General features: G+C 42.7%; 1 protein-coding gene and 1 long non-coding RNA gene across 4 annotated transcripts in view; one reads left to right on the forward strand and one right to left on the reverse strand.

The window, feature by feature from the left end:
* ST7 (suppression of tumorigenicity 7) overlaps positions 1 to 20,782 on the forward strand; it is a 138,943-nt gene that overhangs the window by 29,649 nt on the left and 88,512 nt on the right. The window contains exon 1 of one of the 2 annotated variants that reach the window (XM_064656047.1): positions 10,178 to 10,599. The exons of the other annotated variant lie outside the window; for it this stretch is intronic. Within the exon in view, the coding sequence (XP_064512117.1) occupies positions 10,578 to 10,599 (22 nt within the window). The 5' untranslated portion in view covers positions 10,178 to 10,577. Of the gene's footprint in view, positions 1 to 10,177; positions 10,600 to 20,782 lie in introns of those variants that run through there. 2 annotated transcript variants of the gene reach the window in all.
* LOC135414808 (uncharacterized) lies at positions 519 to 19,488 on the reverse strand. 2 transcript variants are annotated; one of them, XR_010430836.1, is made up of 3 exons: positions 19,330 to 19,488; positions 11,301 to 11,407; positions 519 to 1,870 (listed from the first exon to the last, which is right to left on the reverse strand). It is a non-coding gene; the product is annotated as an uncharacterized LOC135414808 (long non-coding RNA). The 2 variants fall into 2 exon arrangements; XR_010430835.1 differs by lacking the exon at positions 519 to 1,870 and adding an exon at positions 9,862 to 10,722 and having other exon boundaries at positions 19,330 to 19,487.

A 20,782-nucleotide genomic window follows, 5' to 3' on the forward strand; every position in this document is an offset into this window, starting at 1 on the left:
TATCTATGGACATGACTGTATTGCTTTGTTTGAATTATCCTTAGAGGGTGATTTATCACTTCACTATGGATTTTTGCAAGGGAGCTGTCCACACTATCTGTCACCTGCCCCTTTAGGCTTTTCTTTGATCTGGTTTTACTTCGTGTTTACTGCTGAAAACATAGTAGTCCTTGTCTGTTATAAACTAGTGAAGCACTCTGTTTTAAATATTAATAACAATATAAACCAAGAAAAAATTAAAAAACAGATTTTAAAGAAAATACGTACTTAAAATGCAGCTAGCCAGGAAATTACCCCTTCAGAAAGCTCCTGCCTTGGAGACGTCTGGCTCTGTAGCTTAGTGCACGTAAATCTGCTGCACTTTGCAGCAGAGCTGAACTATGACTGTGGCTATTGCAGTAAGATATTCCAGTTCCCTTCTGTCTTCCACAGTGAGCATGCAGTGGGTGTCTGCCCACTCACTGCCTGTGCCAGGGCAGGCCCTTGCCAAAGAACACATAAGGGACATTTCAACAAGGAAGTTTTTAAAATCTTTAATGTTATGTCAGAGCAAAATAAAAGCTTTTGCTTGTCTTGATTTAATGACAGTATGTTCAGGAGGTGGGACCTCTAATGAGGTAAAACTCCATTTCTCTTCTGTTTATTTCCCTTCCCCAAATATTGACAAATTTTGTAGTTAAGAGGAATCTAAATGAAGGAGGAAAAAAAGATAACAATTTTACTAAAAAAAATGGAGAACAAAACAAAAATAATAAATAGCAGAAAAAATGTCACCTAGCCATCCCCCTCCCCCTTGGTTAAAATGAGAAACACCTGTAAGAGTATGTCATTAGAAGAAAAAAGTCCTGTGCCACCGAGACAGCAGCACGGATCCCAATGGAGCAAAACCACTTGACAATGATGAACTGGAGCGGCACCAGGACTGGGTGATTGTGAGCCACGTGGCAGCAAGTGCCCCGGCAGCTCCCCAAAGGGAAATTCCCTGTCTTTTCAGCATGGCTGGCAGTAGGGAACTGCTCCAGGAGATGACTGGCACAGGCAGACACTGCTGGCAACGGGGAACTGCTCCGGGAAGCACTCAGCACCCCGCCCTGGAACAAGGAGAAAAGTTTTAGGAAGTGCTGGAGACTTAATCCCCCGAGTTGTTGTAGTCCCCTGTGCTTTTGAACTATGTGATGATATGAAAAATTCAATGGAAAATCTTCCCCATTTAACTAAAACTGTAAGATTGGCATTTCTTTAAGTGAAATGTAAGTTAAGTACATTAGGTTAAATGTAACATTTAAATGGATGTTAATTCAAACTAGTAAAGGACAATGAAAAGTCAGTGATGGGTTAGTTTACTGGTGAAATACAAATTCACATTATGTGTTGCTTTCATTTGCATCTGTAATGCAGGGCTAAAGTAGACCTGAGTGAACTATTTTTTTCATAGAATATACTCTGTAAAAATAATTGCTCTGGTATTCATACAACAAAAGCAATGTCCCAGAAGAGCCTTAATTCTCTCTGCACAGACACAAGAAATATAGCTGCAATAAGGAGCATATTGAGCACATGCTCAAGACATAGTAGGACTTTCCACTAAGGTCTTTTCTCTAGGACCTGAGACTGCATGCCAGGGGAGACTGTATGTTCATAGTTGGACACTTGTTAATACACGCCCTTTTCTTATTCAAGTACGTAACCCGTTGCTTTTCCCTACCTGTAATGTGTTGTACCAATTTCAGTCAAACACACAGCAACAAAAGTAATGAAGCCTGTAATTCTGTACCAGTTTTCTATGAAGAGATGCGAAGGTCAGAGTTGGAGAAGGTGCCATACTGGACCACATTCATCCAGTGCAGTTTCCAGTGATGTTTGATGTGAGCTGAAGGAAGGCACAACAGTCTGTGTCATTTATTTCAAAACACATTTTCTTGAGAGTTGTCATTTAAAAAGATTTGCATGAGATATAATTCTGATGCTATTTGACTGAAGTTTAAGGGATCTGTAAGCCTGTGCCCTTGGGGTGCCCGCAGGAGCAGCCTGAACCAACTGAACACAGGAGGCAAGTTGTTCTTTGTGCTTGAGGTTGCGTTTTGGCCAACGACCAAACCATCTTCTGCGAAGGATAAGTGGTATAAAACAGTACTTGCCCATAGCGTAAACAGGGCCGGAGGCTCAAGTGGGTAAATAACACTGACAGCCAACAGTGCTAAGCGGAGCTGGTGGCCATCTAAAGGCTGATGGGTTTCTCCAAGCATCAAGAAGGGATGCTTGGACACAATCTCTCTCCCTGCCTTGCAGACTGAGCAGAGCTGTGTGCATCTGCTCTGCTGCAAGGCGAAGCTCTTCGGCCTGGTTTGACAACTGATTAGGTGGAATTAAGTAAACGAATCAGGTATATCAGAAGGGCCACAAAGCCTTCTACTTGAAGAAAGGAATGTGTGTCCATGCTTAAATCTCTTAGGAGAAGGCATGTCTCTGATGGCAGGGGAGACTTACTCTTTGGTGAAGTGATGCCTGCTGATTTTATTGACTTTGTGTATCTGAAAATGTTGTACTCGGCATGACCTTCCTGCCTGGGCTGATGGAGTTGATAAACTCTGTCTGCCACCCAGTACTAGACACAAGACCTTGAATCTTTCATGGCATTGAAGGCAGAGAAATGTCACAGTGGTTCAAAGTATCAGAAAATCATTGGTGTAATGCAGATCTCTGCAGCTGCAGGGGGGCAAAAGGTTGTCTCTTGAGCTGAAAACCTGCTCTTGAGATGACCTGATTGTTCCAAAGTCTCGGATGGGTTCAGGGGGAACTTGTACCCATAGCGGAAGCTGCAGTTCAGGGTAGGTTTGGAGTGCGGGGTCTACTTTTTCTTCCTGTAATTATGGGGCCCCTGACCTCAGCATAGCCTTCTCCTTTTCCAGTGCTTCCCCTAAAACTCCCAAACAGACAGGAGACATTTCTTCTCTATGTATGGAGATGTCTGCACTTGAGCTGCTCAAACCTGACTTTGTGTGCTTTCTCTGTAGTCAGTGGAGGGAAATGGGCACTGCTGGAGTTGGCAACTGCAGAACCAAGAACAGAACTAATTCAGAAAATCAGTGCTCTCTAATCATGCTGATCAGGACTTTTCTGGGATGAGGCTCATGGAGATTGGGAGTTGCAACCTCCATGTCTCCTCTCTCTCCTTACACTGTGAAGTACAGCAGCTCTGAGGGTACCACCACTCCAAGGGAGAGGCCAAGAAGGGGGATATCAGAACCCTGGCCCTGGGCAGTATGGTCTGCTCAGAGGGACGATTCTGAGAAACTTGAATAGTGTTAATATCTGATCATTTAATTGTCACCAAGTTTTAAGTGCTACTTACTGTTTTGCCCATCTGAAGTTACAGTTCTACGTGGTGTTCATACACTGACCATCACCAGGCTGAAGGCATAAGCTGTAGTTACTGAGGCTGCTTTGTGCTTTGACAGCACAGTGGTTTGCTGTGAGAGGCACTTTGTGAACCAGTAAGTGCCACGAGCTCCTAGTAAAAGTCTACTGTATATCTAAGACGTTTCCACATGGAGTTAGACTTGTGAGTCTCTGCAGTTTTCCTTTATGCTTGGGGCCAGGTGAGAAGGCTGCTGGTACAGTTCACTCTGTCATGAAGTGGCAGATACCACCACCTTTTCTAATCTTATTTTCCTCTAACTGTATACCTAAGCCACTTGCTTTGATTGTTTTATTGACTCTTGGAAGCTGTTCTTTGTCAAGAAAAGCTATGATAATCAAGTTATCCAAACATTTACTAATTTTTGTAGTTATTCTGAGAGAGGAATTTTAGATCTTCAGTCTGCAGGGATGGCACTGCATGGAAATGGAGTGAAAAGCCTGGAAAGAAGGGCTGGGACACCACCAAAGTGCTGCATCTTGGGAAAACTGAAATCCTTAAATGACTACGATATTGTCCAGTGGAACTAGTGCAACAGTTTCTACTGCACTTGGTTTCCCCACTGACTCTGCAACTGTTGTATTTATGCTGCAGTATCAGCATAAATATGTCTGCTAGGGAGTGTGCTCAACACAGCACTCACCCGTCCAGCAGGGACCTTCCTACCTTGTTCTGTGCATATTCCCTTGAGGGCTTAGTCATCCTTAATTTTTCCCATATGTACGATGAAATCATGGCTATTTGTAATGTCAGACTGAATGTTCTTAGTGTGTTTACTTGGGCTGAGAAGTAGTGTAAATTTGATCTTCCTCTCTCAACAGTCAAAACTTTCTGCTAATCGTGAAGTTTCTGCTAATCTTGAAGTTTTGGCATCAGATCAAACATAATGCAGATTGTAATGCAATGTTGGCAATGTTTGCTACTCCTCTAAGTCTCTGTGACTTATTTTTATACAGATAAATTGGATATTTGTGTTTTTTCTGGGGCACACATGTTCCCTCTGATGCCAGTTTGCATGTGGTTTATTATGAGTCGACCTTAATCCTAATTTGTGATCCCTTGGAATTGCATAAAAAATGACAGTTTGTTTATAATCTGTTTTTTTAATTTGTTAACCACCTCTGTTCACTCTGACATTTGAGGCTTTCATGTGTACCTCCTGTGCAGTCCCGTGGCATAGATCCTTGGAAATGACCCTGATATTAGGATACATAAAATAAAACCCCAAAATATTTTAAGTATTTCCCTCAGTGTAGAAAATCTTTTTTCTAATATTTTATTCTTTTAAAACGGCACTTAAGTAGCTGGTGATTTAAGTTTATTTAATTTAACAACAGTGCAGATTTGGATGCTTCCTGTGTTTCCAAGTTCTCCTTGGATTGTATTGAGAAGTAGTGTCTTCTGCTGGGACATTTTTCAGATACAGCAGTGGCCCCATTTCATCACACAGTTGCGTTCATTTGGGACAAAAACTGCTCTCAGAATTTGATGAAGCCATTACACATGCTCTGTTGAGCCACAGGGCTTGATATTATTGAAAAAATAACACATTTCATTTGGTTTTGATATGTCATTTGCACACAGGGAGTAGAATGTCATACTGTGTTGGTAACTGTCTATTTGTGGGTAAACAGTTCTGTGTTTAAAAGGAAACGAACCAAACTGAAAACCAAACCAACAAAACAAAAGAGAGGTGAATCACCATTCTGATCTTTTGGCAGTGTTATACAGAAGGTGAGTTATACTCTGCCACTTACAAAATAATACTGCCTTTTTTACTACTCTCACACTGAATATTGTAAGGGAAGTTGTTGAAAATGGACTGTTTGTTCTGTATCCTCTGTTGTAGGGAATGGGAATACCGTTCTGTTCTGTCACTCCCTGTTACTGGATGCCAGATAGGCAAGTAGAGTCCAGGGGCGAAATAGATACTCTGTTGCTCAGTATCTCGAGGCTGTATTGCCTGCAGAAGTTCCTGGTTCCTATGAGAAGGCAGAAGCCAAAGATTTGGGGGTTCTTCAATATCTTAAGTCTAACAAGGAGCAAACACTGAGTCCTCTGAAGAGAGCTTGACGCCTGCCTATGATCTACAGTCTCAGTCGTACTCTAGAATTAGGTACTTAACCTGGGCTAATATTTTCTTATATTCTTTCTGGTATGCAGTATTCTTTACTTACAGCTTTCTGTGTGTAGTACTTTACCATTTCATACTTGCTGAAGCTTCATGTCCATTAGATGTGCTCCAGATGGCTGGGTGGCCTGGGAGAGGCAGAACACACAGAACTTCCACTGTTAATTGCAGAGCATCTGCTGCTTCATGCCCATGGTAAATGGCTTGCAGTAATCATCTACAGAGCTGTGCTGAAGCGAAGATCTTCGTTAAAAGTGAAGTTGAAAGGCATTACAATGTAATAATTGGCTATTATGGTTCATTGTATCTCTTCTTTAAAAAGCAATCTGTCTTTTGAACTTCATCTCTCAGATAAGGACCAACACAGACATAAAAAGATTTTTTTTTGATGGCAAAAAGTTCTTGATCTTCAGTCTGTCTTGTTACTTATGTGTATATACATGTATATGTTTACTCAAAAAGCTTAGTTCTTCCAGGCATTAATTGCCTAAAAATGCTAGAGAAAAAGAATTTTTACATGAAATGGCGTTGCATAAATGAAATATGGACTGCACAGAAATATTTGAAAAATCAACACAAGAGCAAATAATAATAAGAAAAAACCATCCCTGCCGTCCGTTAGTCAGTCTGGTGTAAAATCCTTTTTCTATGTTAAACAGGACAAAGGTCTTGACTTCTTTTCTGCTAGCAGTCTCCTTCCTTTCTGTGCCAACCTAACAAGGGAACTGCAAGTTGCAAATACGGAATGCGGGTGGAAAACCTTGAACAAAAGATGATAAGAGCAGGCTATGAGGAGAACACTGAGGACTTCCAGACAGCTCAGATGTTCAAGGATATCTTTCACTATCTAGCCAGTCCCCTTGCCTCCATGTCTTGGCTGCCTGGTGTGGTCTTGTCTCAACCACCTGCCTCAGTCCCTGGGCTGCTCCTTGCTGTCCAGCCTGTCTCCTGGTGAAAACATGCTGGCATTTCCACAAATGAAGAACTTCAGACATTTTGTTCCAGTGGAACATGCTTTTCTTGGCTCTCCTTGGCTCTGAATGCTGTGTAATCCAAGCTGGCGGACCCCACTCAACTTCTGCCCCACTGCCCACTTTCCTGCCAGAAAGGGCTTGTCAGGGCTGTCCTCCAGTCTGGCTAGCCCTGCTCCTTTTTTCCATGGCCATGGCTCCAAAGTTACCTTCTGGGACACTGGCTTCATGTATTGATAGAGGTACTGGAAAACACCTCTGCATCGGGGACTCTGTCATAGCATCAGTGCAGGCTATTTGGCTTGGTTCTTTGGGGGCTTGTACCTTAAATAACGTGACCCTGGAAGATGAGAAGCTGAAGTTGTTGCACCACGCTAGATTACACTGGTGTAATCACAATGTCAACTTTTTCATTAAGGATGTCTATTAAAGATAATTAAGGGTCAGCAGAGTTGAGCAAAAGAAGGCCAGAGAAAGTGTAAAGCCAAAGAGCTGTAGCTTCGTAAGGTGTGCTGCTCTTTGGCTTCATTTTTCTATAGAGCACGAGAAAACACCTTGCTGTATTTTGTGGGTGCCATGGTGATCAATAATTGGCATGGCAGCTGTTGCCAGAACTGACAAAACTGACAGAAGCTGGAGGTTGTCACAGTGTGAGTGGCTGAGGGTCTCACTGAGTTTTTAGGAGGGAACTAACTAACATTACTAGAGGCAAAATAAATTCATTCTGGGGGTTGCTGAATGGTGTGGACTCACTGCACAGTCACTTAGAGGTTTCCAATAGCTCCTTAAATGCATTAAATTTTTTAATGTCTTAAGAAAAGTTCAGTTTTCAGGCATTACAAAACTTACAGAACTGGGGACTTGGAAAATAAAGCCAGGTTTAAATAGTAAAAATCCTTACCCACCTTTGAGGCCTATTGAGATTATCCTGTACTTCCCCTTTAGAGGCTCAAAGGTGTGGGACCTGTTCCCTTGCCCTGGGGGGAGTCAGCTGAGACCTCCCCTGTCTAGGTGAGCTACTCAGGGCAGTAGGACAGGAGAACCTCACAGGTGGGAGGGACTCATTTCCTATTCTCAGAGTTTCTCCTGTGAAAAAGGAGGTTAAGTGCAAAATGAAATGTTTCTCTAGTGACAAAAGAATAAAGATTTATGCTTCAGTAGATCAGCATAAGGCACGGGTACAAATCTACCTCTCTTGGTATTCAGATTTTCTGCCTGCACTGTCTTTATAGAGAGAAGTTGCTTCAAAGCAGAAATTTACATTTGTATAAAAAATTTAACATTTCATTATCCAGCTTCATTATTAAAACTCAAACTATGCTTTAGGGTTTAGGCACATGTATCCTTATAAAACCAAGTAAAATATGTGTATTATTCTTCTGCAGTGATAAACTGAGGAATAAAGTAAATCTGCTCCAGGAGTGGCAATGGTTGAGAAGCACATCCCTTTCTCTGGCAAATGTGAATATAAAGGAGAGAGCATATATTATTGCTGCTTTAAATATGCTGGCTTGTGGAGAAATGTTTGGAAGGTATATTGTAAAAGAATCAGAGAAAGTCCTTCAGTGTCCTGTCATGGGTCAGCATCCCCACAAAGTACTGACCTGCCAAGCCTGACAGTAATGAAACAGATTGTTATGAAATCCTTCTAGAGATACTGCATAGATTGTTTGGGCTTTTCAAATGCCTGTATGTGTCAGTGTAATGAGAACTTGGCAGAGGGCCTGTACTCCATGACACCTTCAAGGATGTCTTTGGAAAAACCCTGAGGTTTTGCATCTTCCTTGGAAAACAATGCTGTGGAAAGGTCCGATCTGCTCATCAGAGCAGAACTTATTCTTCAGCCATTGCATGAGGGCACTTGGGTTTTTGTTCCAGGGACTTGTGTTTAAGATGCTTCGAGGATTACTAGTACATAATAGACAGGTTTCTTTTGTGAACTTGCCTCAGTTGCTGGAAAGCCCAGCCAGGACACTTGTTTTGTTCAATGCACCACAGCTTCTTATCAACCTGTTTTGACAGAAGAAGGTGTTACCCGCTCCAAATAGTCAAAATAACTAATTCAGCTCTGGGAATGGCAAAGCTACAGTCCTTGTCAGAGGATTTGTGCCACTGTCATTATAGTCAAAACCAATTTGGACACGGCTTCCCAGTGCTGAGCATGCATGTGACTGCAAATATTCATGACTGTTAATAGCCAGGCTGTTAATTCAGGTGCTTAAGTACAGATTTCTGGTTAATTTATGACATTTGTGGGTTGATTTGAGTCACCATTCACTGGCATCCTGTCTGCCGGTGGAGAGACTAAAAGCTGCCTGTTAGAAAGTGTGTTGCAAGATGTCACCCCAGGGTATGGCCTCTCCCATGGCTTTGTTCCAGAGATGAAATACAGTTAAATGCTCCCATGAGCCTAGTGGTCCTAAATATTCTCATGGTGTGTGCAGAACACAAAGGGACTGTTAACATCTGAGCCATCAACTCCCTGGTTCTGTAATGATTTCAGCACACTGAGATCCTCAGGTGGCAGGTCCTCCCAGCCTTCAGTAGTACTTGTTTTTCCAGCCTGCTGCTGATGGTGGCATTGTGTATTTTGCAAACAGCACAAACCCCCTTGGCACGTGGAGCAGCAGGAGTGTTTGGAATTGTTAACCCACAAAACCTGAGAAATGGGAGGGGTGGTTGTTTTCCTTTAAATGCTTCACTTAATGGACCTACATCTGCCTCCTTTCTCCTCATCCACCAGCAGTACTTTCCAGTCTTTGCCATCTTGGGAACTGCACATATGTGTTCGGTGAGACTTGGCAGAATTGTTCTTTGTTTTACCCCCTCCAGACAGCCATGGATAGCCCCCAATGTCTGGTAGTTTCTAACCATCAACTTACTACCTTGGCTGCCCTCACCAGCATAAGGCAGGCAAATTCCTATTGTCTGTGAGAGGACTGAGGGAGCTAACTTAGGGCTTTGTTTCTATGTTTGAACATTTTTCAATTACTGAGTGTCAGAAAAAAAAGAAACTCAAAGAAATTCAGTACACTAGAAATGCACTTGCAGAGGCTAACAAACGCTAGATCTAAATGGTTTAGAATAATAAAGAAGAAATAAGGAAAATATTTCTTTGGTTGCTAGGATGCCTTTTTATCATTGAATTCAGTTAGTGGTTTTATTTTTATTTAGATGTGTGACTTATTTATTGTGGTTAGAGCATTGTTGCGTGTATTCTGACAATAAATCTAAGTAAATGAGACAGTTGGATAACACTTTGATGTGAAAATTAGGTTTGAAATGTAGATTGGCCCAGAATTTTAATATTTATTTGAAGGAAAAATAATAAAGAGAGTTAATGATAGAAATTTGTGGTTGTTCTTTATTGGAAATGCTATAAGTGGTATTTACTAGGATATGTGTCCCTGAAATTTATTCCATTAGCACAGAGACACTTTGCATCTCGTGCAGCTGAGAAAAGTAGAGCGAATTCAAGGCAGATATTTCCCTGCTAGCATTACAGCTCCGCGTGGGAGCTTTAGCATCACGGAGGGAAATATAGGTCTGGCTCTTTGTCTTCTGCTTTTTGTGACAAAGGAATTCCCATCTGAATCGCTCTGCTCTGTCCAAGCCCCCTCCGAGCCTCTGGGTTAGCAGCAGTCAGTCTTTGCAGTGTTCTGACGTCATCCCGTGTGTGCATAAGCTCCGCTATTGTCTTACGGCGAGCAGGGGCTGGGGATTGCAGTATCTGGTGGCTGATACCTATTCCTGCCTGCCGGTATCACGGAAAGGACGCTAGCCTGCCCTTATCACTCGGATTTAAAACAGAAGCTCCTGGTTTTTGCTTCCTGAAGAAGGACCTTCACTGCGGTTGCAAGGAAAAGCTGTCTGCGGTGTTGAGCAGAGGACGGGAGAGGAGGAGAGAGAAGAATCTGGCAGCTTGGATAGCCTGGACTGCATTGTCTGGCTTCATGACCCCTGCTGCGTAGCAGTCTCATCCCTACTCTCATACACTCCCTCTGTCTTCCACTCTTTTCTTCTTTGCTTTTTAAAATAGCAGCATCTGGGAAGAGCCATGTTTGGCACTGAATCTTCATGTAAGTAAATGCATCCCCCTTACATCCTTTTTCTGTTGAGTACAGGGCTTGTTTTCCTCACTCTACCCACCGCGTTTGCATTCTCTTTGCTGTAGGTCGTGGGCTAAAAGCTGTGGTCCTTGCCTGTTTGAGAAGGGATGAAAAATGCCAGAGGGGAAGCATTTACCTCCTTATTGTGGGTACATCCTCGATACAAGCAGCAAGACAGCATAGGGCTGTCAGCACTGCTGAATCCAGGCCACTGAAAGATGGGGGGAAAAGGCAGTTTTGCTTGAATGTGTCAATAGATAAGATGGCATCTGTCAATGACCAGGAGTTGCAAACACTCTTAATGAATGCACTAGTCAGATGATATGTTTGGGGACTGTAAATGCTGCAGTATTAGATGGGCGAGAGGTTGGGGAGAGTGATTTAACCTGCAGGAAAAGACTATCTAATTTGCTTCATTTTTTGTGTCTGGGAAAAAGGAGGCTTGTATGCAATCCCTCTTGTAACTGCAGAATCCAAAATTAAATTGGGTGGAATTCTAAATATGAGGTGAAAAATGCAAAATAATAGGATCATTTATTTGTTTCTTCCTGATCTTTGTTCTGGAAAATCTTAGCCAAGGCAGTATAATAGCAGTGCAGTATAATAGCAGTGCAGATGCATGTCACTGAAAGCAAGCCAGTTCTGCTTCAGTGGGAACAACAATTACCTACCTGGCAAATCTGTCCATGGAGGAAGGCTGGGGGTTTATGTATAAATAATGCTGCTGGTGACAGTGTGGCTATGGGGAGACCAGTCTGATCCAGTGATTATTGGGTGACTGAAAAATAGAAAACAGTCAGTTCACGCTGTATTTTGTGCACAAAATAGTACTGTATGTTGAAAACATGTCTCATTTGAATATGAAGTGGTGGCTTTTATAGAGCATTATACCATGCAGTGAGGTGTAATGTCTCCATGCACTTAGGCTGGGACCCGTTCTGTGTCTTGGCTCTTCCTGGGAAGTGGCAAGAGCATCGGAATACCTCATAGTCACATCCTCCTGGCTGTCAAACCCCTTGCTCCCAAAGGGTTAATTGGTCCTGTCACCTGGTTCTGGTAGCTCCCCCTCTCCTCTGCCACCTGGTCATGGTCAAGGTCAGGCAGGACAAAAACAAAATTTGCCTTTAGATTTCTTTTGTTTGGGGACGAATTTTTCATGCACAGTTGTAAACATGTTTGCAGCTCTGGCTCAGCGGAGCATGAGCAGAGATGCCAAATGTAGCTGCATCTATTTCTGCCCTGCCAGATCTGTGAGCCCTGGCCTCTATATCCATGGGCTCTCTGTCTGCAAAATGCACAGAACGTGCTCTGAGATAAAATCAGTGCCCTACCTGCCCTCTTGCAGAAAGGTATAGTGCTTACTCAGATTGTTCAGTCTTGTTCATTTTCTTGGGTTACAAGGCGCATTGGCTAAAATCACTGGCTTGTGCACCAGCAGCTGTGGCTGTTTTTGTTTCCATGGTTCCCAGAATTTAGGAAAGGTTGATGGGAGCTTCCGTGACAGCCACTACCTGTTTCCAAGAGAGGTCTACAAACATTATTTGCGTTTAAAAAAAGGGTTAAGCAGAACATGGCTAGTTGCCATCGATTCGAGCAGAGGCTGTGGTTGGTCTCTGCCTGCAGTCCCTGGCCTGACGAAGAGAAGGGCAGTGTGGTGGCCTCGCCTTTGTTCAGACCAACTCCCATACGCCTCTGCTCGGGCCTGGACCTCCTGCCCAAGAGTTCCTCTGAAAATTGGACAGGCTGCCCCATTGCCTACTGCTGCCAGGTGCTGGCAGGCGGGAGGAGAGTGGAGTTACTGGTGCTGCCCCCCTGCACACCTGCCTGCACAGGCCAGTCCTTGCGTAACCAGCCCTGCCCACACCACTGCTGGAGGCAGAGCCGGTTTGCTTTCAAAGACAGAAGATAGTATCAAAATTATTTTAATCAGAATGCAGTCACAGCTAAGAGGTTTTTGGTCTTCCCTTTCCTCCTGTCTTCTTCGTATTTCCAGGCCATCAAATGATAACAGTGGTACTAATTGTTAATGTTTCTATCTGGCTAGAACATAAAATAATACAAAATAAAATAAAAATATTCAGATCATCTGGACCTTGAAAATACAACAGACGCCCTTGCTGCTGCTATCCAAAAAGCATAAAATGAACAGATTTCAGTTTTTTTTAATCCTGCTGTTTACACATAGTGTTTAGGATTTTATTTCTCTTCTGTCTGATTAAAAAACAAAAAAAATTGGTCAGAAGCAAATACTGGTTCAGAGCCTTTAGTCTGTCACTCAGTAGCAAAATATTTTAAATGTCAAACCAACTCTCAAATCCTGGTCTTTCTTTTTGCTTGTAGCAGCAGTCAGAAGGGCAGTAAAAGATAGTCTGAGGGCTGTTGTAGGAACAGGCATCTGCTTATCACCTCCTGGGTGGAGGGAAAGACAAACAGCCAGTGACGCCGGCCCATAAAGGGGGATAAGGCAGCAGGCAATGCACAAACATCTGCTGACACTCCAGCACATGATGAGCAAGGATAGAGAGTGCAAAGCAGAAAACCCAGGAAGTGTCTGTGGAAGTGTTGCACTGTGGCAGAGTACTTGCTGTACGGTCATGGTCATTTTTTTCCATTGGTCACATGTCCTCTTTATAATCCCCACAGGAAACATATGCGCCAGAGACCCTTCGTCTTCGGTGCTTTTGTGCTGATCCACTGTCAGACATGCTGCCGGGGCAGTGTCAGGGGGCTGTGTGCATGAGGAGGCAGCTGTCCATCCCGCACCACCCCTCCTGCTCACCCGACAGATTTTTCTGATTTCCATAATAGTTTCACATTCTGGAGGGAGTGAATAAAATCTGCTTTGATAAAGCTTGAGTTGAGAATTAAGTCTTTTTGAAGGTGAAATAGTGTTACAGTGCTGCCCTGAAGCGGGAAAGTGATGGGGCTCTGAACAAGTGACAGGCTGGTCCCCATGAGAAGGACACCCTCAGCTCAGGGAGAAGAGGTGATCCCAAACCTAGCAGAAATAACCAACAAGCATCCCTTGTCTGACTAGGAATACGGTCAGTTGCAGGCCTATATGAGAGACAATACAAGCACAAATTAAACGAAAATGTGAGAGCAGTCACAGTCGGTGGGACTTAGCAGTGGTAGGGGGGGTCAGGGGAATGCAACTCCATCAAATCTGTCTGTATATTGGTAAGGAATGGGACAGGATGCAGTTCAGAGCCCATAAAGCAAGCAGAGAGGCTCAGAGAGCCATTTCATGTGTGTCTGAGAATGTGCACCATGCATATGTGCTTCAGATACCACAGAGAAACTCAGTAGGAAGCTGCGAGGGAGGGAATCACACCCGTTCATGCCACTTGCCCTGGTGGTGTTAAAAGGACCGAGGTGCGTGCTGTGGAAGTCTGAGGTGATGTTCTCAATGCTGCTATGTTTGTTCATGCTGGGGCGTTTTAACCTAACAGCAGTGCTGAACTGTGAGGGTTATAGGGGAGGTTGTCTGGGAAGTACTCTTCCAGCCTGGGCTGTTTGAGAGATGCTCATGGTGGTCCCTGTCTGGTAGATCAGCAGCTGCACTCTGGAAAGCAGAAGGACTCTGGACCGAATGAGGGCTGACCAAAGGGCTGGAGAAATACAAAACCAAAGGCCATCTGGAGCTTTCCTCTGCCGCGAGGCTAATGCTGGAATGCTGCTCTCTGGGGGGAGGCTGAGGACGGCTGTGGAGAAGGGGAAACCTTGCCCACTTAAGTGTGCCAGGAAAAACTGCTGTGCTTGCTCAGGCGCACTGTACTGTCTTCTGCTCTGTCTGTTCAGGAGGTACCTTTGTTCCTAGGCATTTTTTTCCCAAACTCTCTTCCAGCCAAAATGTAATAAATGGCAAAGGTTACACCAAGATAATTGATTTTATGGCGTCAGAAAAGTAGTTTTACAAATCCCTGCAAAACATCAGCAGCCAACAGTGGAGAAATGGGAGACCTTAGCATCAGATATTGAGAGCCAGAACAATCTGATCAGTATGGGTGCTGCCATCCTGGACTGATGTGCCTGCCTCCTCTGTTTTCAGCACTGGTACTCACCCCATCTGTGGGAAAATGAGCCAAAACCTGACCACTTTTGCAGGTAGTTTTGAGCATCTTGGCTCCCCAGGCTGGTTCATGGGGTGGTTAAGTGAGCAGCAGCAAAAGGGAGGGTGCAACATGATTGTTGAAACTCTGGTGGGATGCCTTGGCAAGACTGGGCTCCACTGAACCAGCAGATGACCAAAATGCTCCTTTTTTGAGCATAAATAGCCCACTGCCATCCTAAAAGGCCAAGACCAGCAAGTAGCAGTAAGTATAGCCACAATTCCACAATGATGTCACACTGGTTTCTCAGGCAACAGTACATCAAAGAGAGGTTACAGGAAAGTACCAGAAGCTGTAACTTTAAACCAGTGTATTTGGCTGCTGAGATTCCCGTTGTTCTCCACAGAGTCAGGACTTTTGAAAAAATTTCAGAACCAGGTCAAAATGAGGCTTGGCTACAGCAGTATCAGATGCCAGAGTAAACTTGGGTTATGAAATGGATTGAGATTACAGAAGCTGTGATAAACTTGGCAAATGCATCAGTGAAATTTCAAGGTATTTGGAGAGAAAATGTAGTCTCACCTTCCACTTACAGCAGATTTTGAGGATTTACCGAGTGCTAGTATTGTTATTTTCTAAATGAATGCATATTTTTAAAGTACAAACCTGAGATAAGAGAGGGTTCTGCAGGTTCTGTAATCTCCCTTGGCCGTACCACTTTATTAGATGCCTGAGGTATGGTCTCCAAGGCTTAACTGCATGTTCAGGAGGACAGGAGATTGAAGCGCAGCCCTCCTACTCCAGCAGCACAAATGGCAATTTGAATTCACTGTGTTGAGCTGTTCACAAGCACTGTCGGAAGAGTTTAAGTGCACCTTGTCCTTTCTTCCTCCACAAAGAAGAAGTGAACTGAGACATCTCACAGGCTGACTCATGAATTTGACAGTCTTTGGTAGTTTGTCTCTTGCAGCCCTGGATCCCCTTTCCTATCTCATTTAGAGGTTGCAAGGGTCTGATGTAGAGTTACTGAATACAGTGCTAGTCTCCCATGTAGCTGTGTCCACACATGAGCTTCTGGAATGGGGAAGAAATCTGAAGGTACATGAAGTGAATAGGTAACCTTTTGCTTGTCAAATCATTTGGTCTTTGCCATAGTTAAAAACATGAGCTATAATTAGTGGACAGGTCTGTGATGGGTCAAAGATGACAAAAGGTCTTTCAGATTTAAGATAAAAATCATAGAATAATTTAGATTTGGGGGGACCAGCACTTCCCTCAAAGCAGGACCAATCTCCAAGTTAGAGCCAGTGACGGATATGAGCTGAATCAATTGACATGTTTGCAAAATGTTATGAGATCAAAACAAGCTTCAGCTTTGACCAGTTTAATTTACAGGACCAGAAATAGGGATAAATCCTCATACCCAAGGACAACTGAAAGATTATTAGAGTCCCTTTGGGCTGTGTGACCTAGATAGGAAGTGCAGTATAAGCAGTGAGAGCTCTGTCGTATTATTTGAGCTGGGGTAAAAGCAGTAGTGTTTCATTGTAACTTAGGGATAATTAATTGTCATGCCTGGAAAAAAAACTTATTCACAGAAGAATCTAAGTAATCTCTTTTTGTTTGAGCTAGAATCCCCTGCTTGATCCCTCAAGCGCCAGGAAAAGGTCTGTAAAGTGCTATGAAAAAAGCATGTGGGATTCAGAGAGACAGAGTATTCCAGATTTTCTAGATTAATGCATATCTTTTCCATTTGGTGAAAATACTGATTGGATGTCACTGTTTAGATCCTGTCATATAAAGGTTACTATCTATAATGGGAGATTAAAGAATCTTTAAAATGCCAATATGTTCCCTATTGAAAAAGACAGAATGCTATATTAGCGAAATAAGCTGTAAAACTACAGAGAAAAAACACTTGCTACCCAGAATCTGGTGTAGCTCAGTGAAAAATTGTCTGACTTTGCTGTGTTTGGTCAAGGTGAAACTTAGACTGAGAGATCAACTTAAGATGCTGAGAAATTGAGAGTGGAAGTGAACCCGTATTCTGCCTAGACCAGGAAATGTGCCATTGCTCCCCATAATTAGATGGAATTAGTATTTTAGGACTTCCTAGCTCTCTCTATGAATTTCATTTGGAAATGAGGTTTGTCAGGTGTTTTGATCAGTACAGGGGAAGGAAAACTCTTGTGAAACTACATGGCAGCAATACAAAATTAAAGTATGACATGTTTGACCTCTTTTGTGAAACTGAGTGACTGGGAAGGTCTTCCTTGGTGCATACTTTGAGGGTTGCTGAGATAGTGTTTCAGCCTAGATAGAGGAGGAGCCTCAGGTGAAAATGATACAAAGTTGGTGAGCTTGTCAGAGAAAGTATATCGCTATAGTGGAGACTTTCCAACTTTGTGTAGCCCTTATGCAGTTTTTGTAAAAGTTTGACTGAACAGTGAAGAAAGATGAGAATGGTAGGAATGAGCTCTGGATGAAAGTGCCTTGTGCTCAAAAGGACTGTAGCCTAAGAAGCCATGAGGAGATTTTGAAGATGCCAATGGAAACATGAGCCATCTCCCTTAACCTTCACATTTAACATGCCACTCATTAGCCCAGTGATTTTGCAATCTGCAAATGCCAGCTTTCATTTTACAGCTAGGAATGAGTCTAGAAAAGCTGTTGTGTATTTGGATTTCCTGCTGTGCTCACTTGAGTGTGGAAGTACCCATCTTATAGCACATCAAGAAGTTTTAAGAAGATATGGTCTTGATGTTGATGAGTTGTAGTTGTGCAAGTGAAGCAGAAGAAAAATATACTCAATTACATATTTTTAAAGTTCCTGGATGGGAATAGAAAAAGGAGACTAGATATTTTTAACTTCATGTATTTGCTGCATTTTTTAACAGTAAGGGATTGTATGATGAGGGCACTGCTAGAAAGCAAATCCTGAGGGGAAGGGCATCTATTACAGCTCCATGGAAGTCAAAAAATGGCAGTGGACTCTACTTGTAAGACCTGTGCTAAAAGAAAAGTAAAAACTTATGCAAGAAGATAACATCCCAGGCAGAACCTCAACTGTATAAATCACTGGCTTATGGATACCTAACACGAGTGACACTGACTCTGAACTGACTTAGCACAATTAAAATATTGCTGGTCACAAAAGAAGAGAAAAGCATTATAATTAGCAGTACTGAAAGATGCTAAAAAGGTATATTTAACATTTTAAAAAGGACCTGAATGTGAATGTGGCACTAACCTTTTTTCCTCTCAACTGCATTCATTACTGCCATTAGTAAAGTATTTAGGACTGTTGCAGTGGCAGTAAATTGTGCTGCTGTATTTGCATCAGAGTAGGTAGTAATGAGTCACTCAAACTATCAGCTGATAAAATACTCTCAGACCTTAATTTAAGTTATCAAAGAGAATACAGTAGATGAGAAATGTCAACTAGCTGGTCAAGTTGTATGTGAAGATCTCATGAAGTGCTTTGTCATCCACAAGCAGTCTAGCTGCAAAGCCCTGGAAGTTTTAAAGGCAATGGATGGAGGCAAAGGCCTGCTAGAGGGTTAAATGAGCCAGGGAAAATGTTCCTCTGACTCTGCAACATGCATCAGCCTGACTGTTCTGTGCATCCTCTGCTGCTTGCGTGGTCTGCAATGATAACTTCAGATAAGCTGTTCAGAGCGAATAATCGATTGATAATTGAGCTGCTTGTGCGGATGGATGGAGAAAAGCTCCAAATGATGGAAATGAGCAGCCAGATTAAAAAGCAACAAGATCTAAACTGTAAGAATCACATTCAAGAGTGGAAGTTCCTCCAGGAACCCATGGAAGTGTGAGAGGCCTAACACATGAACATCACACAGGAGGATAAAGTGTCTTTGGTCACAGGACAGGAGTGGTTCTGTGTGGGAGCAGATTCCTCTACAATTGTTGACCTGCTAGAGATATCTCTCTGCAACTTTGGCTGGAGTGTTCTGATAGCACAAGGAGATAGCAATGGGATGAAGGATTTCTTGGGTGTTAAATAAGACATACTGCCTTATCTTTAGTGTCATTTACACTTGCCACATTATAGTGGGACTAGGAAATATTGCCCCCACCCACAGGGATACAACAGCTACAATAACAGAGATATTAAACTGCCTACTCAGGATAAAGCACTAGTGGTCTGTCACATCAGGGAGGGGTCCCACAGAGAATGGGCATTCAAAGGCCTTTACATGGGACCTTTTCTAAACTTATCTTCCATAGGTATAAGTATTTTCACAGCTGGGGTTCTCGCTGTGCTAGGCTATACCTCCATGCCAAGGAAGGTGGCACTGCTGTGGGCATTGTGCATCACAGTGACCATCTGGATGCAGAGACATTCACTTGGTCGCTCTGGGGCATTGCATGTATGCTAATGACTTAGATTCTCTGTGGGGCTTGGCTGCCTGTCAGAGAGGAATGAAGCTGTAGATTTAATGAAGCTGTAGATTTCAAACAGTGCCCTGTACTGCAGCAGTTTAGTGAACTACGTGCCTGGCATTTAGTTAGGTTGTGTCTTGTTTGTCTGTCTACAGTGACATTCAATTAATTCTTCCATAAAATACAGATAAATACACAGAATTACTCAAAAGGACAAAAAGAAAAGGCTCATGTTTGGACTTACCATCATCCTTAATAGTATCCCCTTAAACAGAGAGGCTCCCCTGGGGGAACAAAGAGATATGACTCTCTAATCTGGAACGTCAGCGCAGCCGCCATCACTGTAGAGTGAGTCGCTGCCGGCAGCAGCTGCTGTCTGCAGGCTGGCAGCAAATATGGGCGTCTGCATTTTCAATTATTGTCCTTTGGGACACTGGTCTGTATGTACTCCAGATTTGCTGTGGTTTAACATGAGGAAGAAAGAAGCACTCTATGTCATTGAACAATCTAACTATGGACAGAGGAGTTTAAAAGAACCTGCCAGTTTTTGTTTATGTATGTAGTATGTGTGTTTATTTATCTGTGTCTTTATTTATTTTACTTCTACAGCTGTTGTCAGTTAAAACTATTAACTGCCTTTTTTTAACAGACTAGTTTACTGAAATTAAAGTAGTTTTTTCCTAGTGAGGGAAAAGCCTGTCTCCCTATATAGCATATCATCGCTGATGAGAAGCTGTGGTCTTCCTGCTTCTTGCCAAGGAGTTCAGTACCATGGCAGTCTGTAAATCTTGTTGTTCCTGTGTGTGGCGACTCCAAAAGTTTACATATATCTGGAAATTGAACTACCCTCTCATCTCCAGAAGCATTTCAGACATACTGACAGAACAGTGTTGGAGCTATATCGCGGGCGGTATGGGGAAGCCTGCATTGCAGCTGACTTAGGTGCTGCCTTATGTATAGGTAAGGGATGATCATACTATCAGGTTGGCTTTCAAAAACTATAATTTCATCTCTAAAAATCAGCTACTGGAGGTTGCTGATTGCTTTCTGCTGATTTTTGTTTTGATTTGTTCGTTGTGTTTTGTTTTTTTTAAATTTGCTAAAATCTGGCTGTTAGTACTGTCTGTTTCTGAAGTTCATTCTGGAAATACCTTTCAAAGGAAAAGATGCACAGCTATTTCAACTATTAAATTCTAAACTTGAATCACAGTTGTTTGGCTGTGCTTCTGCTTTCTAGCATCCAAACTCACAAAATTGGTCTGAATAAATAATTTTGAAGAAGAAAATGAGGACAGCCAGTCAAATAATAGCAGAAGTTATCAGTGGTTATAGTCAGAATTAAATCTAATCAAAATAAACTTGTGAACAGTAATCTAAGACATTAATTGATAAAATAATTGGCAAATAAGATAATCATGATAGGACAAGAACATGACCAAGTGCCCTCTACTGGGTTAAAAACTGGCTAGATATCCAGGCCCAGAGAGTGGTGCTGAGCTGTGCCACATCCAGTTGGCAGATGATCACTAGTAGTGTTCAGGAGAGATTCAGTATTGGGCCTGGTCCTGTTTAATATCTTTATCGATGATTTGGATGAGAGGATCAAGTGCAACCTGAGTAAGTTTGCTGAGTTGGGTAGGAATGTTTATCTGCTGGAGGGGAGAAAGGCTCTGCAGGGGGATCTGGACAGGCAGGAT

The sequence above is a fragment of the Pseudopipra pipra genome, chromosome 5, assembly GCF_036250125.1.
Source record: "Pseudopipra pipra isolate bDixPip1 chromosome 5, bDixPip1.hap1, whole genome shotgun sequence".
NCBI classification, from domain to species: domain Eukaryota; kingdom Metazoa; phylum Chordata; class Aves; order Passeriformes; family Pipridae; genus Pseudopipra; species Pseudopipra pipra.